We start from the raw sequence: 12,846 nt of genomic DNA on the forward strand, positions 1-12,846 counted from the left end.
TGAATTCCCTCTCAGCTAAGCTAGACAGCTCCCTTTTTTAACTCTCTGTTTTAAAACTTTTTCAGAACTGACACATCATGAGAAAACTCGTTGCCTTTGACAGTGAATTGAAAATGTCCCAATTCCTTCTCCTTGTGATATTCTTAGCTGCTTTTGCTTATTTGAGTTTTGTTGTTTCAGGGGGAGTTTAAAGTAGAAAATAAGATTTTTAGAAGTATATGTCAGTGTAGTATGTGTCTATCCAGGAAAAGAGAAAGAATATGCTGAAAACTATGGATTGCTCAGAGCCAGCATTGGCCACAGCTTTGAAAAGCTTTTATGTAAAGCAAAATGTGTTTGTTAGGATTCAGGAAAACAGGTTTCCTGCTATAATCAGATTCTAATTTTAACAGAATGCTTGAATTGCCAAAGGGCATTGCACTGTATTTATTGATTCTGCTTTGTTATGGGTTTTGCTGCTTTGTAAAACGTTGCATTTGGATGCAGTGTTCAGATGTGATAAAAAGGCTACATTAATCAGCAAAAGACCATGCCTGAGAAGTTTTCAAAACAGCAGTAGAAAATTTCACCAAGAAAAGCTCCTTGTCCCCAGATTTGTCCAGCCCAATGAATGGTGGTGTCTCCAAAGCCCTCTGCAGCAGGGAAAAGAGAGCACATGCTCCTGGACATCCCCCCATTCCACCCCAACATCCCATAACCTACTACAGATATGCACCTAAGGCACAGATTTTTTGGGTGGTAAATAGCAAACCGTAGTTGGGAAAAAATCTCTATGGGTGAAAACTACACCCACTCAGGTCTAATTTGGTCTAATTTGCCCTTCCACTGAGTGGGAATTACAGGGAAAACTCATAAACTGAGTTTTAGAAAGCTTATCAGGCAGCTCCAGGTCCAGTTAAGATCTTTGTGGGACTTCTGGAAGTCCTTAGACTTCTGGGAGTTTCTTAGAGTTTTAGGAGAGAAATCTGAAGACATCTGTATGAGTAGCAAACAATTTAATTCTTACCATGATCCTGCAAGCTGCCTTCCCTAGCCAGTCTGGGGCAACTCACCTCACTCTGGTAATTTCTATTTCTATACCTGTAAAATAGGAATAAAAGGGATCCAGCAATCACAGCTCTGAGAAAGGGTAGTTAGTGCTGAGAGTAGAATATTAAAATGGAAAACATTTTATATTCTATGCACTACTATAAAATTATTCAGGATAATTTAACAATTTAATCCATAGATTTTTAAGGCCAAGTGGAACCACTCTCTGGTGATCAAGATTTAATTTCTTCAGCCAAAGACCACAGGACTCCAGAGCTCCAGAAACTGAATTAGAATATATCTGGTGGTGCATCAGGAGCCACTGCCTCTTTAGACTCACACCAACCACAGTGTGGCTGAAAATCTGTCTCCATTGTTGACAGATTGCTCTTGTTTCTGTCTCATGGGGTTCATTTTCTGTTTTCATATTTTGTTGACTTCTCCCACAACGTTTTCCTTAAACCATCCTTGAAGAGTTCAATTTCCAAACTGCAACAGAATCCCAAAGCCACATGAATAACAGTATGTTTTGTTGATAGAAGAAAGAGGGTTATGATGAATAACACATTATGTTTGTGTAAACTTCTTGATTAAAACATGGCAGGAGAGAGAATTGTCACCAAATAGGCAATTCCAGTGATGTTGATATATCTTTCACATAAAGTATATTTAAAAGATAAAGCCTAGCTTTAAGAGAAAACATTTCTCATTAACAAAAGGATGGAAGATACAATGATGCACAGCTTAGGACATGGGTAATAGCTGGTTCCCCCAGATCTCACTCCCCACTGGCTTTGATCAGCTGCTGACCTGGCAACAAGCAGCATCTCTGCACACTGTCAAGGATGAGCTCTGCCTTGCTGGAGACCAGCTAGTGGCCCTCTCTGTCTGGTGGCAAGCCTGATGGAGGCTTCAGAGGCAGAAGTCTTCTTCTCAGAGTTCACAGATCTCTCTCTCCCCTCTCCTCAGAGAGTTCTCAGCCCTTTGCCAGATCTCTAGACTTTGCTCTGTGGGAGCAGCTGCACTTTCAAAGTCACGGCAGGACATGTCTGATTTTAGGAGACAAGAGGAGCAATTAGTAATTAAAAATAATAATCTTGAAGTGCTTGAGTTGTATTTTCCTTGATTGCCACATGCACAGAATCTTAATCCCACAGATAAATCTTGTACTTTTGGCTTCAACATCCTAATGCTTTCCTACTCCAGAGCAGGCTGGAGTCCACAGCCTGGGTTTGTAGGTGGCACAAAGAATTTCCCTGACACCTGACCCAGTACTGCTCATTCCTCCGTGCCTGGAACAGTCACTTATAACTCTCAGAGGAAGCTGTGCATGACTTTGCTGCCAGCAGATTGTTTTAAAGTGAATTTTAACTAGTTACTCACATTTTGATCCCAGGCATTCCTCAGAGACAGACATTAGAGAAAACTTGTTTGTAGGCTTTGAGCTATTTGTCTCAGATTTTTTTTCCTCTCAGGGTATTAAAGCCTCCTGAGAGTCCAGCCTTACTTAGAAGTTAGTCTGATGGTAAAATGGATTTCATGTGTTAGAGTGTCACATTCTGCTCTAGCATAGGTTCAATGAAGATATTTTGGCACCTCTCCCTAGGATGAGCTTTCAATAAATTTCATATTAACCTACAAAAATAATAAAAACTCATTGTAAAAGTTCTATGTTATCTGAACAGATTAAATTTTTCCCCTCAGTAATCATATTTGGAGGCATTTTGATGGACCAAAATGAAAACTTTTCATTAAAACATTCACTGATAAACTTTAATATGCTGGAATACCATTCTTACACCCTTCCTACAGTTACTGTCTCTAACATCACAATTCAATCAAAAAATAATAATTTAATTAATAGCTACTTAAAGCAGATAAAGAAAAATAATGCAGTCATTTCCTTTCTGTTCTTGTGGATTCAAATTTCAAGTTTTATCTTCACTGCTTCTTCTGGATGAAATGCCACATATTGATAATCTATGGATAGGCAAAATGACTTTGCTGTCACACCTTGTCAGTGCAACCCTAGAAATTATTGGCAAATGAAAAATTGTGGAAGAAGTAAAAAGAATGAAAATTGTTATTTGAAGGTTAGTGAAAAGAAGAAAGAATAATATGCCAAATGGAACATAATTTATGAGGTCATGGATTTTGTCAGGTTAGGGACTACAGTTCAAAGACAGTATTTCAGCCAAGAAAGAGGAGGGAGAAGGGAAAAGGTAAGGAAATTCAATCTCCAATGTTAATTTCAGTTCCAAAAATTACAGGTGTCCCAGGTTTGTAACATTGCCGTATAAATTCCATATTCATATTTTTATTTGTATGTAGGGCTTAATGGTACTGTCCAAACCATAGATCTGAACTGAAATCTGCTGCAACATGCTGGGTGCCACATTGCTCTGGGAGCAAGCAAATCTCTCCTAGGACTGCCTTCAGGTGCAATATCCCTCATGGCCTATATTTAAAAGTCATGTCTTGACTTTTAGGATTCATCTCAACATGCTTTTGTCCTGTTTTGTTCCCTTGTGTTCCCTTCTAGGAAGGACACATCCGTGAAGTCACTGCAGGGGCAGTTCTGTAGACCCTTCTTTTCATAAATTCAGACTTATTTCAGAATAGTCCTAAAGTTTCTTGTTTTCCAGAGCTGGCCCATGTCATTTCAGCCTGGCTCTGTGCTGGTCACCAAAGCACAGTGCAGCAGGGATTTATCTGACCGGCCACTCTGCCCAGCAGAGCAGACACAGCCAAAGCGTTCACTGTGCTGTGATTCTCACTTCAACACTTCCAGAAATAGTAATGCTGTACATTTAGTCAGGATCTGGTTGAGGAAAGTGCATCTCTAATAACCATCAAACTACAAAGGCAGTCAAATGTTAACACTCTTCTTTCCACCCCTTTGTCTCACACTGCTCTAAGGAATCTTTATAAACCATGCTGAGGAGGGGAGAGTCCAGCACTGAAAAAAATGCAAGATAGGCTCTTTTATTTCTTTTTCCCTGAAGAGAGAACAGCCTCCACTGAAGCAGGGAAACAGAAAATGAACCTCTGAGGCAGTCATGCAAAATTTCAGACAGATCCTTACTCGTGTGATTCTGTTTAATCAGCGTCCATTTTCTCTTCACTCTTTAACTAAATAATAAATATGGAGTGGCTTTTTTCATTATCATATGAGCTAGAACTGGTCCTGGAGCAAATATGAAAATAAGGGGTGAGGCTTGAAATCAGAGGGTTTCACTGATTTTAAATACGAGGCACCTGTCTGTGTACATTTCTAATCCAGTAATTAATCCAGCACCTTTTTATCTTAGGAACTCTCAGGAGTAATTTCCACATCTGAGTGTAGCACACATCATAAATCCACTCCAAATGATTTTTTAATTTGTCCTTTCCAATTCTGGTTTGAATTGACATTTTGTTCTGGTTGAAGTGGCATCCACAGATGCCTTCTCCCCTGCAATTAGCTGAGATTAAGCAGTTGGAGAACCAGCACAGCGAAGATCAGAAATGCTTATAGTTACTGATGTTTTGATCATACTTAACAGCAGAACAGCAGTAGGCTGTAGTTTGTGACTTTAAGATGCATAAATAAATATATTTCTGTGACTGCATTAAAATGATCCGTAGCAGGCTGTGCCAGCAAGTGGACCGTGTTTTTTACTGCTAACAAGCAGCTTATGTGCTGAAGTCTGTCTGCAGCTTCAGTGCAAAACTCACAGAGCCTCATCTCTTCCTTTGGTTCTGTCTTCCTGTGCTGCTTAATGACATGCTGAAAAAGAACTCAGTGTGTTCCAGTTGCAGATTTGGATTTATTTAATCATTGGCAATCTGAAAGCCTTCAGAGCTTTGGGTTATTAGTATCTTATATAAATGCCACAGGTGAACCTTTGGAGCATGTGTCCCAACCACCCCAGCAATGTGAGCAGCCTGAGACAGGCAGCACGGCTCGAGGTTTGAGTCACCCCCTATTTATTGAATTTAATAGCAGCTGAGCAGCCAAAACCCCTTATCAGAGCTGTGGGAGTGTGTCCTGGGGTGAGTGTACACTGGCCACAAATGCCTGAATCCTATCAGCCAGCGCCTGCTGCTCGGCTGCAGCCTGGGCAGGGCGCAGGGACAGGGGGCAAAGCTGGACACATGGCTGAGTCCGTATGAGCACTCAGAAACTGAGACTATCAGTGCACTTGCACACCTCAAGTGCTTTTTAGAAATGTAATTGTTCAGTTTCTGGCACTCACAGTCCAGGGTTGAGATGCTGTGAGAGCAACCAGTTGTAGAGTGCTTTGGCCTTTGTATTTCCTGTGGTCCTGGGAAGATCAGATAAATAAATGACAAATTAAATAAACAGACACCCCAAATTCACAGAAGTCTTTCATATCCCTCTCCCCAAAAATTTTTGTTCTATGTTTTAAATTCCCCAGCTGCTCAAAGCTGTTTGCAGTCCTGCTGCTCTTTTTTCCCCTGAGCTTGTTCCTTATCTCTGTCAGCATATTGTGGGATGCTTTGCCCCTCACTGAGGTAACATTTATGTACTGAAATCAAAGCCACATAAATGATGGGCAGCTCACCTTATCCTGCAGTCACTAAAATTCCCTGGCAGTTACATGTGTCTTTGCAAGTATGGGAAATACACACTGCATTGCTTAAATTAGAGAGTAATCTAGGAGATCAAGGCACCTACAGGGAAGACTCAGAGCAGGAGCTGAGAAAGAGAGGAGAATCTAGAGAGATGGGAAACAGGAAAAATGTAACGAGAAAATATTTTTTTTTTTAAGTTGGAAAAAGAAACAGTAAAAAATAATTTTATCTTGAGGGATTTCCAGCAGGTGGACTCCTGTGGCAGATCTCTCCTGGAAGGATAGCATCTGTTTTCATAAATAGTTGTTGAGCGACTTTAAATGAATTTGCATGAGAAGGAAGCATCATTATCTTCATTATACCTGTGGGAAAACTTAGGAAAAGTGAACTGGTTTGCTTAAAGTTACACTTTCCACCAGCTGAAACAGCAATAGCCTCTTGAGTCACTCTTCACTGCTTCCTTGGCAGAGATCTTGCTCTGCTGTGCCATCAGTTCTCAGTATGTGCAGACAAAGGCAAAGTGGTTTTGGTAGACATTTCTCACTGTTGTTCAGCGAGACCTGTTTGCTAAGTAGAAGTGATCACTTTCTACTTTTGTTGTCCAAATGTCATGGTACCTTTCCCACGACTCTGTAGTTTAATTATAAAAAATGCTGCTCACCACTGTTTCATGTTTTTAAAAAATGTTTCCTCACAAAGTCCCAGGAAAAATATGGGCCTGTTCCCAGATGGCTAATACAGTCCAAAGAGCATCCTCTGAATGATACTGCATTTAGCATCCCAGACAAGAGGGATGTGCAAGGGATCAGCACACATGGTCATGGAAATGGTTTCCTGACAGTGTCGGCACAACCAGAAAATTTGAGAACAGAGGGATCTGAGACATTTCTGAGACTTCCAAATTTTTTCTTATTATTTTTTTTTATTTCTCTATTGGCTGTTCCCAGTTTCTCCCAGTTTCTCCTGAGTTTCTTCAACTCAAATTTGAAAAGCCACAATACTCCAAGTCAGGTGATTACTGCAGTGTCTCGATTTGTGAGGTGCTGACAACAGGGCACAAGGACCCTCCACATCCCCTGCTGCCGGGATGAGGTGGCTGCTGATGGGGATGGCAGAGCAACAACCACTCTTCCCCAAACTGAGATGCTGTAGCAGCATTACTGTAATAATATTTGCAAACAATATTTTGTATATGATGGAGATTGAGTATGGGTGGAAACTGGCTTTGGTCGTGGTCAAGCAATCCATTTGATACCTGTCCCAGCCCACTGCTGGCATAGGTGCAACAATCTTAAATTCTAAAAAAGCAGGAATGAAGAGAAGAGGCAATGATTGCTGAGGGCCCTGCTGCCCATGTGCTGGCAGCTCACAGCTGACTTTGCTGCTCTACATGTGTTTGCTGCCTCTGCTAATCCCAATAGGCTGAAGCAATTTATTATTCCTCTCCCTTTTTGCAAACCACCTGCTGGCAGCAGCCAGTTAATCCATTGCTTCCACCAGCACTGGGGACCATGCACAGAGCCAGCTCCTCACAGCCAGAAGTGCCATCAGCCCCACAGCCTCTGGCACACTGGTGTTACTCCGTGGCAGAAGCACTCAGCCCCACAGCCCACTGAAGACTGAGGAGCATCAACTTCACAAGTGGAAGCCTTCTGGTCCAGATGAGGAGCTGGCATGGAAAAAGTACGCAGGACAGTTGGCAATGTGGGCAAAAGCTTCATGTCTGCAAATGCAGCACTCCTTTTCCTTGAATGCAGAGGCCATCATCTACAGTCATCTGTCATTGTCCTTTGGGCTAGAGGGAAACTGTGGAAGGTCTGCTTCAGGGAGAAGGTGACCCCCAGTGAAACCCTCTGAGGGTGAGGCAGTGAACAGACCCCGAGGATTTCCTTGCTGCTCCTTCTTGTTCTTTTACAGCCAAAATACCCAGGGGTAAAGTAGCAGTGTAAAGAGTGTAAGAGTGATTTTGATAATGAACTTCAGTTTTTCTCTTTTCATAATAATGAAGGTGAAGTTCTTTTGAAATGTCATTATCGTCTGTATTTACTGCATATCTGCAGGACTCAGTTCATCATGATCCAGGACAAGCGCTTTAGCTGCTTGCCCTGTGCCACCCCTGGGGCCTCTGCCTTGCACTCAAATATGTAATATTACAGAAGTGATAAAAGATCTTGGTACGACACAAGGCAGGAGAATACCTCACTTCAGGGAGACTGTAGGAGGAATTTCAGCCAGCAATGAACTAATAAGTTTTGATTTGCCTTTGATCCAGAGCATAAACCTTTAGCTTTTCAGAATTTTTCAGTGAAATTTTATGATAACAAATCAAAACCTCACTTCTGAAATTATTCAGGAAATATCACTGAGTATCACAGTAAGGTATTGGACTGGTTTGCATCATGCAGCTGAGTCTTCGATGACAGTTACTGACCCAAGCTTTTTCAAATATTCATCCATCACAACTCAATTCTAAAATGAGAAATTGTACTGGTTCTTAAAAAGACAGAGCACCTCTCTTCTTTTTAAATATATAAGGGAAATAGAAGGGGAACATGAGCTCAGTGTGTGCTTTGTGTGTGCTTTTGATGGATGCAAAAAGAACCATGCGAGAAGCTCCTTCCTTTCTGCACTGCGCTGCTTTCTTGGGCTGTTGTCTAATTTTGCATCCAATTTAAAGGGCCTTCAAAGGTGGTTCTGTAAATGCAAGCTATGGCATCAACACAGCCTATCAGATCCTTTCAAAAAACATTCAATTACTGTCATTCTTGTGTTTATTTTGCCCAGTGAACAGCAGCAAGCACATAGTGAGGAAATACCGTGGGCACCTGCGGACAAAGATTGAGTCTGGCGAAGGGACCATTCCTGTCCGGTGTCACAACGCAGCGCAGACGTGGGACGGCGTCCTGCTGGGAGAGCAGCTCATCACCATGTCCTGCACAGACAAAATTGCCAGGTACGTGATGGATATACGTGGCAAAAGTCTTTGCACATTGAAGCTCAATGCCACAGAGGATTATGGTGACCAGTGGGAAGCAGCCAGCAGGTGCTGACAAGCCCTGCAGAAACAAAGACCTCCTTTGTATGCAAAAGCAGACCATATAAATAGGAGGGAATGTAAATAAGACGTTTTCCCAAATTCTCTATGGGTCATTAGTTGCTTATTGCAGTGTGACAAAAAAATAAACTATCTTTGCAGGTTTTTTTTGCCAATAGAATTTCACTGTGCAAATAAAATACATCCACTTCGCTGTTCTTGGATCATTTACCCCAAAACTTGCAAACCAGCTGTCTTACGGATAAACTTAGCTGGTCTGCACCAAATTGAATAAAGTGCCCTAAAAGCCACCAGGAATATTTCTACTATTTTGAATGTCATTGAAGAGCTCTCATGTCACAGCCCCTCTGTGGGTTTCTGCTATGCCCTGTAAATACGACATATATTTATGCAGAATAATTTCCATGTAATAAATATTTAATAAATATTCCCTGGTGACAAATAAAATGTAAACACATTCACTATTCTCAGTTAGGGTGTTAATTAATAGCAAGTGATGGCTAACACAATCCAAAATCAAAATGGGTGTGCTTGGTTGCAATTATTGCATAATTAGTACATATCTATACAGGTATGTATATTTATCTTCATAATTTACACATATATATGTATATATATATATATATATATGTATATCATGTACATTATATATATATATAGATGCAGTTCTACATATAAATCACATTATAGCTATAAAAACATAAATGTTATGATCAAATTCTCTACTAGAATATTATACCTAAGAACTCAGTTACATTACATCAGTCAAAAATTTGGCTTAATTATTAAAGCCCAACATAGACTTAATCTTTCAAAAAAAATCATAGAAATTTTGTTTAATCCAAATGCATAAATTCTGCTCTGAGCTTTAACTGGATGACCTACCAAAGATGCATTAGTCTGTCAACTTAGCAGAACCTGCCATTTTGTCACAAAAATGTAGAAGTGAACCAGCAAATGGAAATGCTACCAGACTCACAAAATCCACCCTCTGCTAAGGGTAATCATCACAACTGTTGTGCTTGCATGAAGGAAAAGAGCAACTTCTGCTGTAATGTTTTCATTTACTCCTAAGGAGACAACAGAAAACCCAGACTGTTCAGTGGATCTCCTCCACTGCATGTAGACACAGTTGGGTTTTCCAAATTCAGGCTCATACGGACTCAAAAAACTAGACAATTTTAAGTTCAAGGATAGAAATATTGCACTCTCTGTGGTTTTTAATGTCATTAGCCAGTGAATGAAATATCAGCTTTGCAAACACAATTACATTTCCTATTGATGGGGATGTTGACAGCAATGCACAGTCTCAGGAGCTGGGTTTTCTCCAAGCATATCTGCTAAGCACTTTGAGTGAATCCTTTCATTGTTGACACACATCTAAACAGCATTGAACTCTTTGAGGAAAAGAAGAATCTACCACAAAGTTTTTCCAAGATAAAAAAAAAAATTGCATCCCTCATCAATGACAGTATTATTTCAATATTGTAAGAAAAACTGCACTTTTTATTATTTTATTTTTATTATTTATTTTCAATGTCATTCAAATGAGCTTGGGATTTTTATAGGTTAAAAAAAATTAAAAACAGCAATCATTATTCCCTGCTTTCAACAGCATATGTTGCAGTTAAAAAAGAGGATGAAAAAATCTGCATTATACGTTATCCCAAATTTCAGTTTATCACATTAAATGCCATCTGCAATAATTTTTAATCATTATCCTCATGTGTCAGGGGGAGAAATCAAAGGTTTCTTCACCTGTCTTTTGTTTCAGCACATGTAGGACTGTCTTCTGCCTTCTTCTCCTCTGGTCATAGAGAGCAGAGGCAGGAAAGGAGCTCAGTGGAAAAGGAGATTTCTCTTTCAGGGCCTTTCCCACTCCTGCCCCACTGGAGAGATCAGTGGGTGGTGCCCATACATCATTTCAAACTGCAAATATTTGCCCTACCACATAGGTAGCTGATTCTTTCAATGTCTGCTGGATGCAGGTATCTGGCTCCACATTATTTGAGCTTGTCTTGCAGTGAGAAGAAAAGTGATCTCTGAAGCTGAAATTCATGTTTGTATAAGCAAGATTTGACAAAAAAAATCTTGTTTGTATGCTGTGGATTTTATTGCTTGTAAAAGTCCCTCAGGAGCACTGTGCTATTAGAGAATGTTTCCTCTTGAGAATCTAGCCAGTAGCTGCTAAAATATACATCATTTTGCATTATTTGCAAAGGGCATTGCTATTGGAATATCAAAGACCCAAGAATGCACAGAGTTACTGAGAAAAGAGAGTAATATTCTATAAATCATGTATCTAACGATTTATGTTCTTTCTTGCTTACAGGAAAGCTATAAGCAGAGAGTAGTTTAATCAGATTTATTTGTTATTCAAAGACATTTAGCCATTTTTATTACTATCACCACAAGTTTGAGAGAATTTGATGCTTGGTATGCATTATTTGGGCTCTGTGGCTTTGTTGAGATCTCAGGATAAAGACCCTGGTATCATACCTGTTCCCTCACTGAATTAAAGCACAAGCTCTATGGTATGAATAGTCATTTTATTTGGCTCAGGCAGGGAACTACGAGGTGAAATTCTGCAACTTAGTTATAAAGTAAGGTCACCCTAGATCTTGGTTGTTCCTTCTGGCTTTAAAACCTATGCATTTATATGTGTAAATTTAAAGTTCAGGGTCTGTGAGCCCTCAAATAAACCACCCTAAGAGAGTGTCAGCTTTTTACACACATGACTCCTGTGAGCCTCACAGTGCAGCTGGAGTGATTTCAGGCTCTCAGTGCCATAGAATTTAGGATTAAACCATATTTTTTAGCCCACAGTTCATTAATTATACTAACACCTTCTGACCTTCATTCCCATCTGTAACATACATTGTATACATTTGCAAAAAAGCAGCAATAGCATGGGAAAAATAATTTTGAAAATAATCATGTTTGAGAAAAAAAATTATGCAATTTAATGTTTTCTTGATGCTAATCATAACCTATATTAAAACCTTTATGTCGACAGAGACACTACAGCCCTAAGAGAATTTCAGCTTTTTGTGACAGCAAAATTCATACAATGGGCCAAATTAAACCTCTTTTCATCTCCCTGTCTCACACTAAGGCTGGACGCAGGACTAGTTCATACCTTGCTCATTACAAGGTCAGTGCAAGGTTAATGCTGCTGCTAATGGAAGTCTCTGCAGTCGCTGTTTGGGAGCAGACAAATGTTTGAAGGAAAATTGTCATATGCACACACATGCACACAGAAGCTTGCACACACACACACAAACACACATTTTAGGGGAGAGAGAAACAAGGATATCCCCAGAGCTCAGCTCTTCTTTGAAGATCTAAACACAGTAACCAAAAGTTAGGGACGCTCAGCACTACATTCTGTCTCTGACCCTCAGAAATGTTCTGGACTTAAATGTGTTCAGCTGATATGTGCCAGCTGCAAGGGTGGGATTTGCAGCACCCCCTTGGTGCCCCAGGGCATCAAGGGCACTGGCTCTCTGTGTCCCTTCAGTGACAGGGTCTCCAGGTGCACAAAGCCACCCCAGCACTGAGTGTCTCCTCCCTGCTGCCTTCCCACTGCACACAGTGTGTATGTGTGTGCCAGATTTGCAGGTAACAGTTCACATGGTTGCATATATAAAATCAGCATTTCCAAATGTCTTTACTTCTTATTCCTGCAGCAGAAGAAATATGAAAGTCTGGGCAAAATATCAAAGATTTATGCACTTCTCTTTAGTCCATCACCCCTCTGGACAGACTTATAAGGGAAATTCAGAGTCTGTCACAGAGGAGAGAAAGCACCTCCCCTTTCATACACTTTGTCCTCTGTCTCATGGAAACACTGTCTGAGCTTCAGGCCAGTCTCCTTCCACCATGGCTCATCCTCTAGGCTCGCCGTAACTCAGATTTAGCAGTACACACACCTCCCTTCTGTATAAAGTTTCCTGTTCCATGCTCTGAGCTCATCAAGTTTATTTATCTCATCACCAGCACCTGGGTTCCTTCTTCTTCCATGCAGAAAACTAGAGAAATCATTTCCCCCAGTGTCAACCCCTCTGAAGCAGCAGGGTGCTCTGCCCTGTGGAGCTGTACAGAGAGGTTTGGTGCTTGCCATTGCCAGTGGTTGGGCAGAGGCTGGCAGTGGGGCTGGGAGCACAGGGAGGAGAACACCACAG

The 12,846-nt window shown here is 40.7% G+C and overlaps 1 protein-coding gene across 1 annotated transcript in view; it reads left to right on the top strand.

Moving 5' to 3' along the window:
* ADARB2 (adenosine deaminase RNA specific B2 (inactive)) overlaps positions 1 to 12,846 on the top strand; it is a 305,173-nt gene that overhangs the window by 276,771 nt on the left and 15,556 nt on the right. The window contains exon 7 of the mRNA XM_068173871.1: positions 8,392 to 8,560. Coding sequence (XP_068029972.1) covers positions 8,392 to 8,560 — 169 coding nt within the window. The remainder of the gene's footprint in view (positions 1 to 8,391; positions 8,561 to 12,846) is intronic.

The sequence above is a fragment of the Anomalospiza imberbis genome, chromosome 1, assembly GCF_031753505.1.
Source record: "Anomalospiza imberbis isolate Cuckoo-Finch-1a 21T00152 chromosome 1, ASM3175350v1, whole genome shotgun sequence".
Classification (NCBI taxonomy): Eukaryota; Metazoa; Chordata; class Aves; order Passeriformes; family Viduidae; genus Anomalospiza; species Anomalospiza imberbis.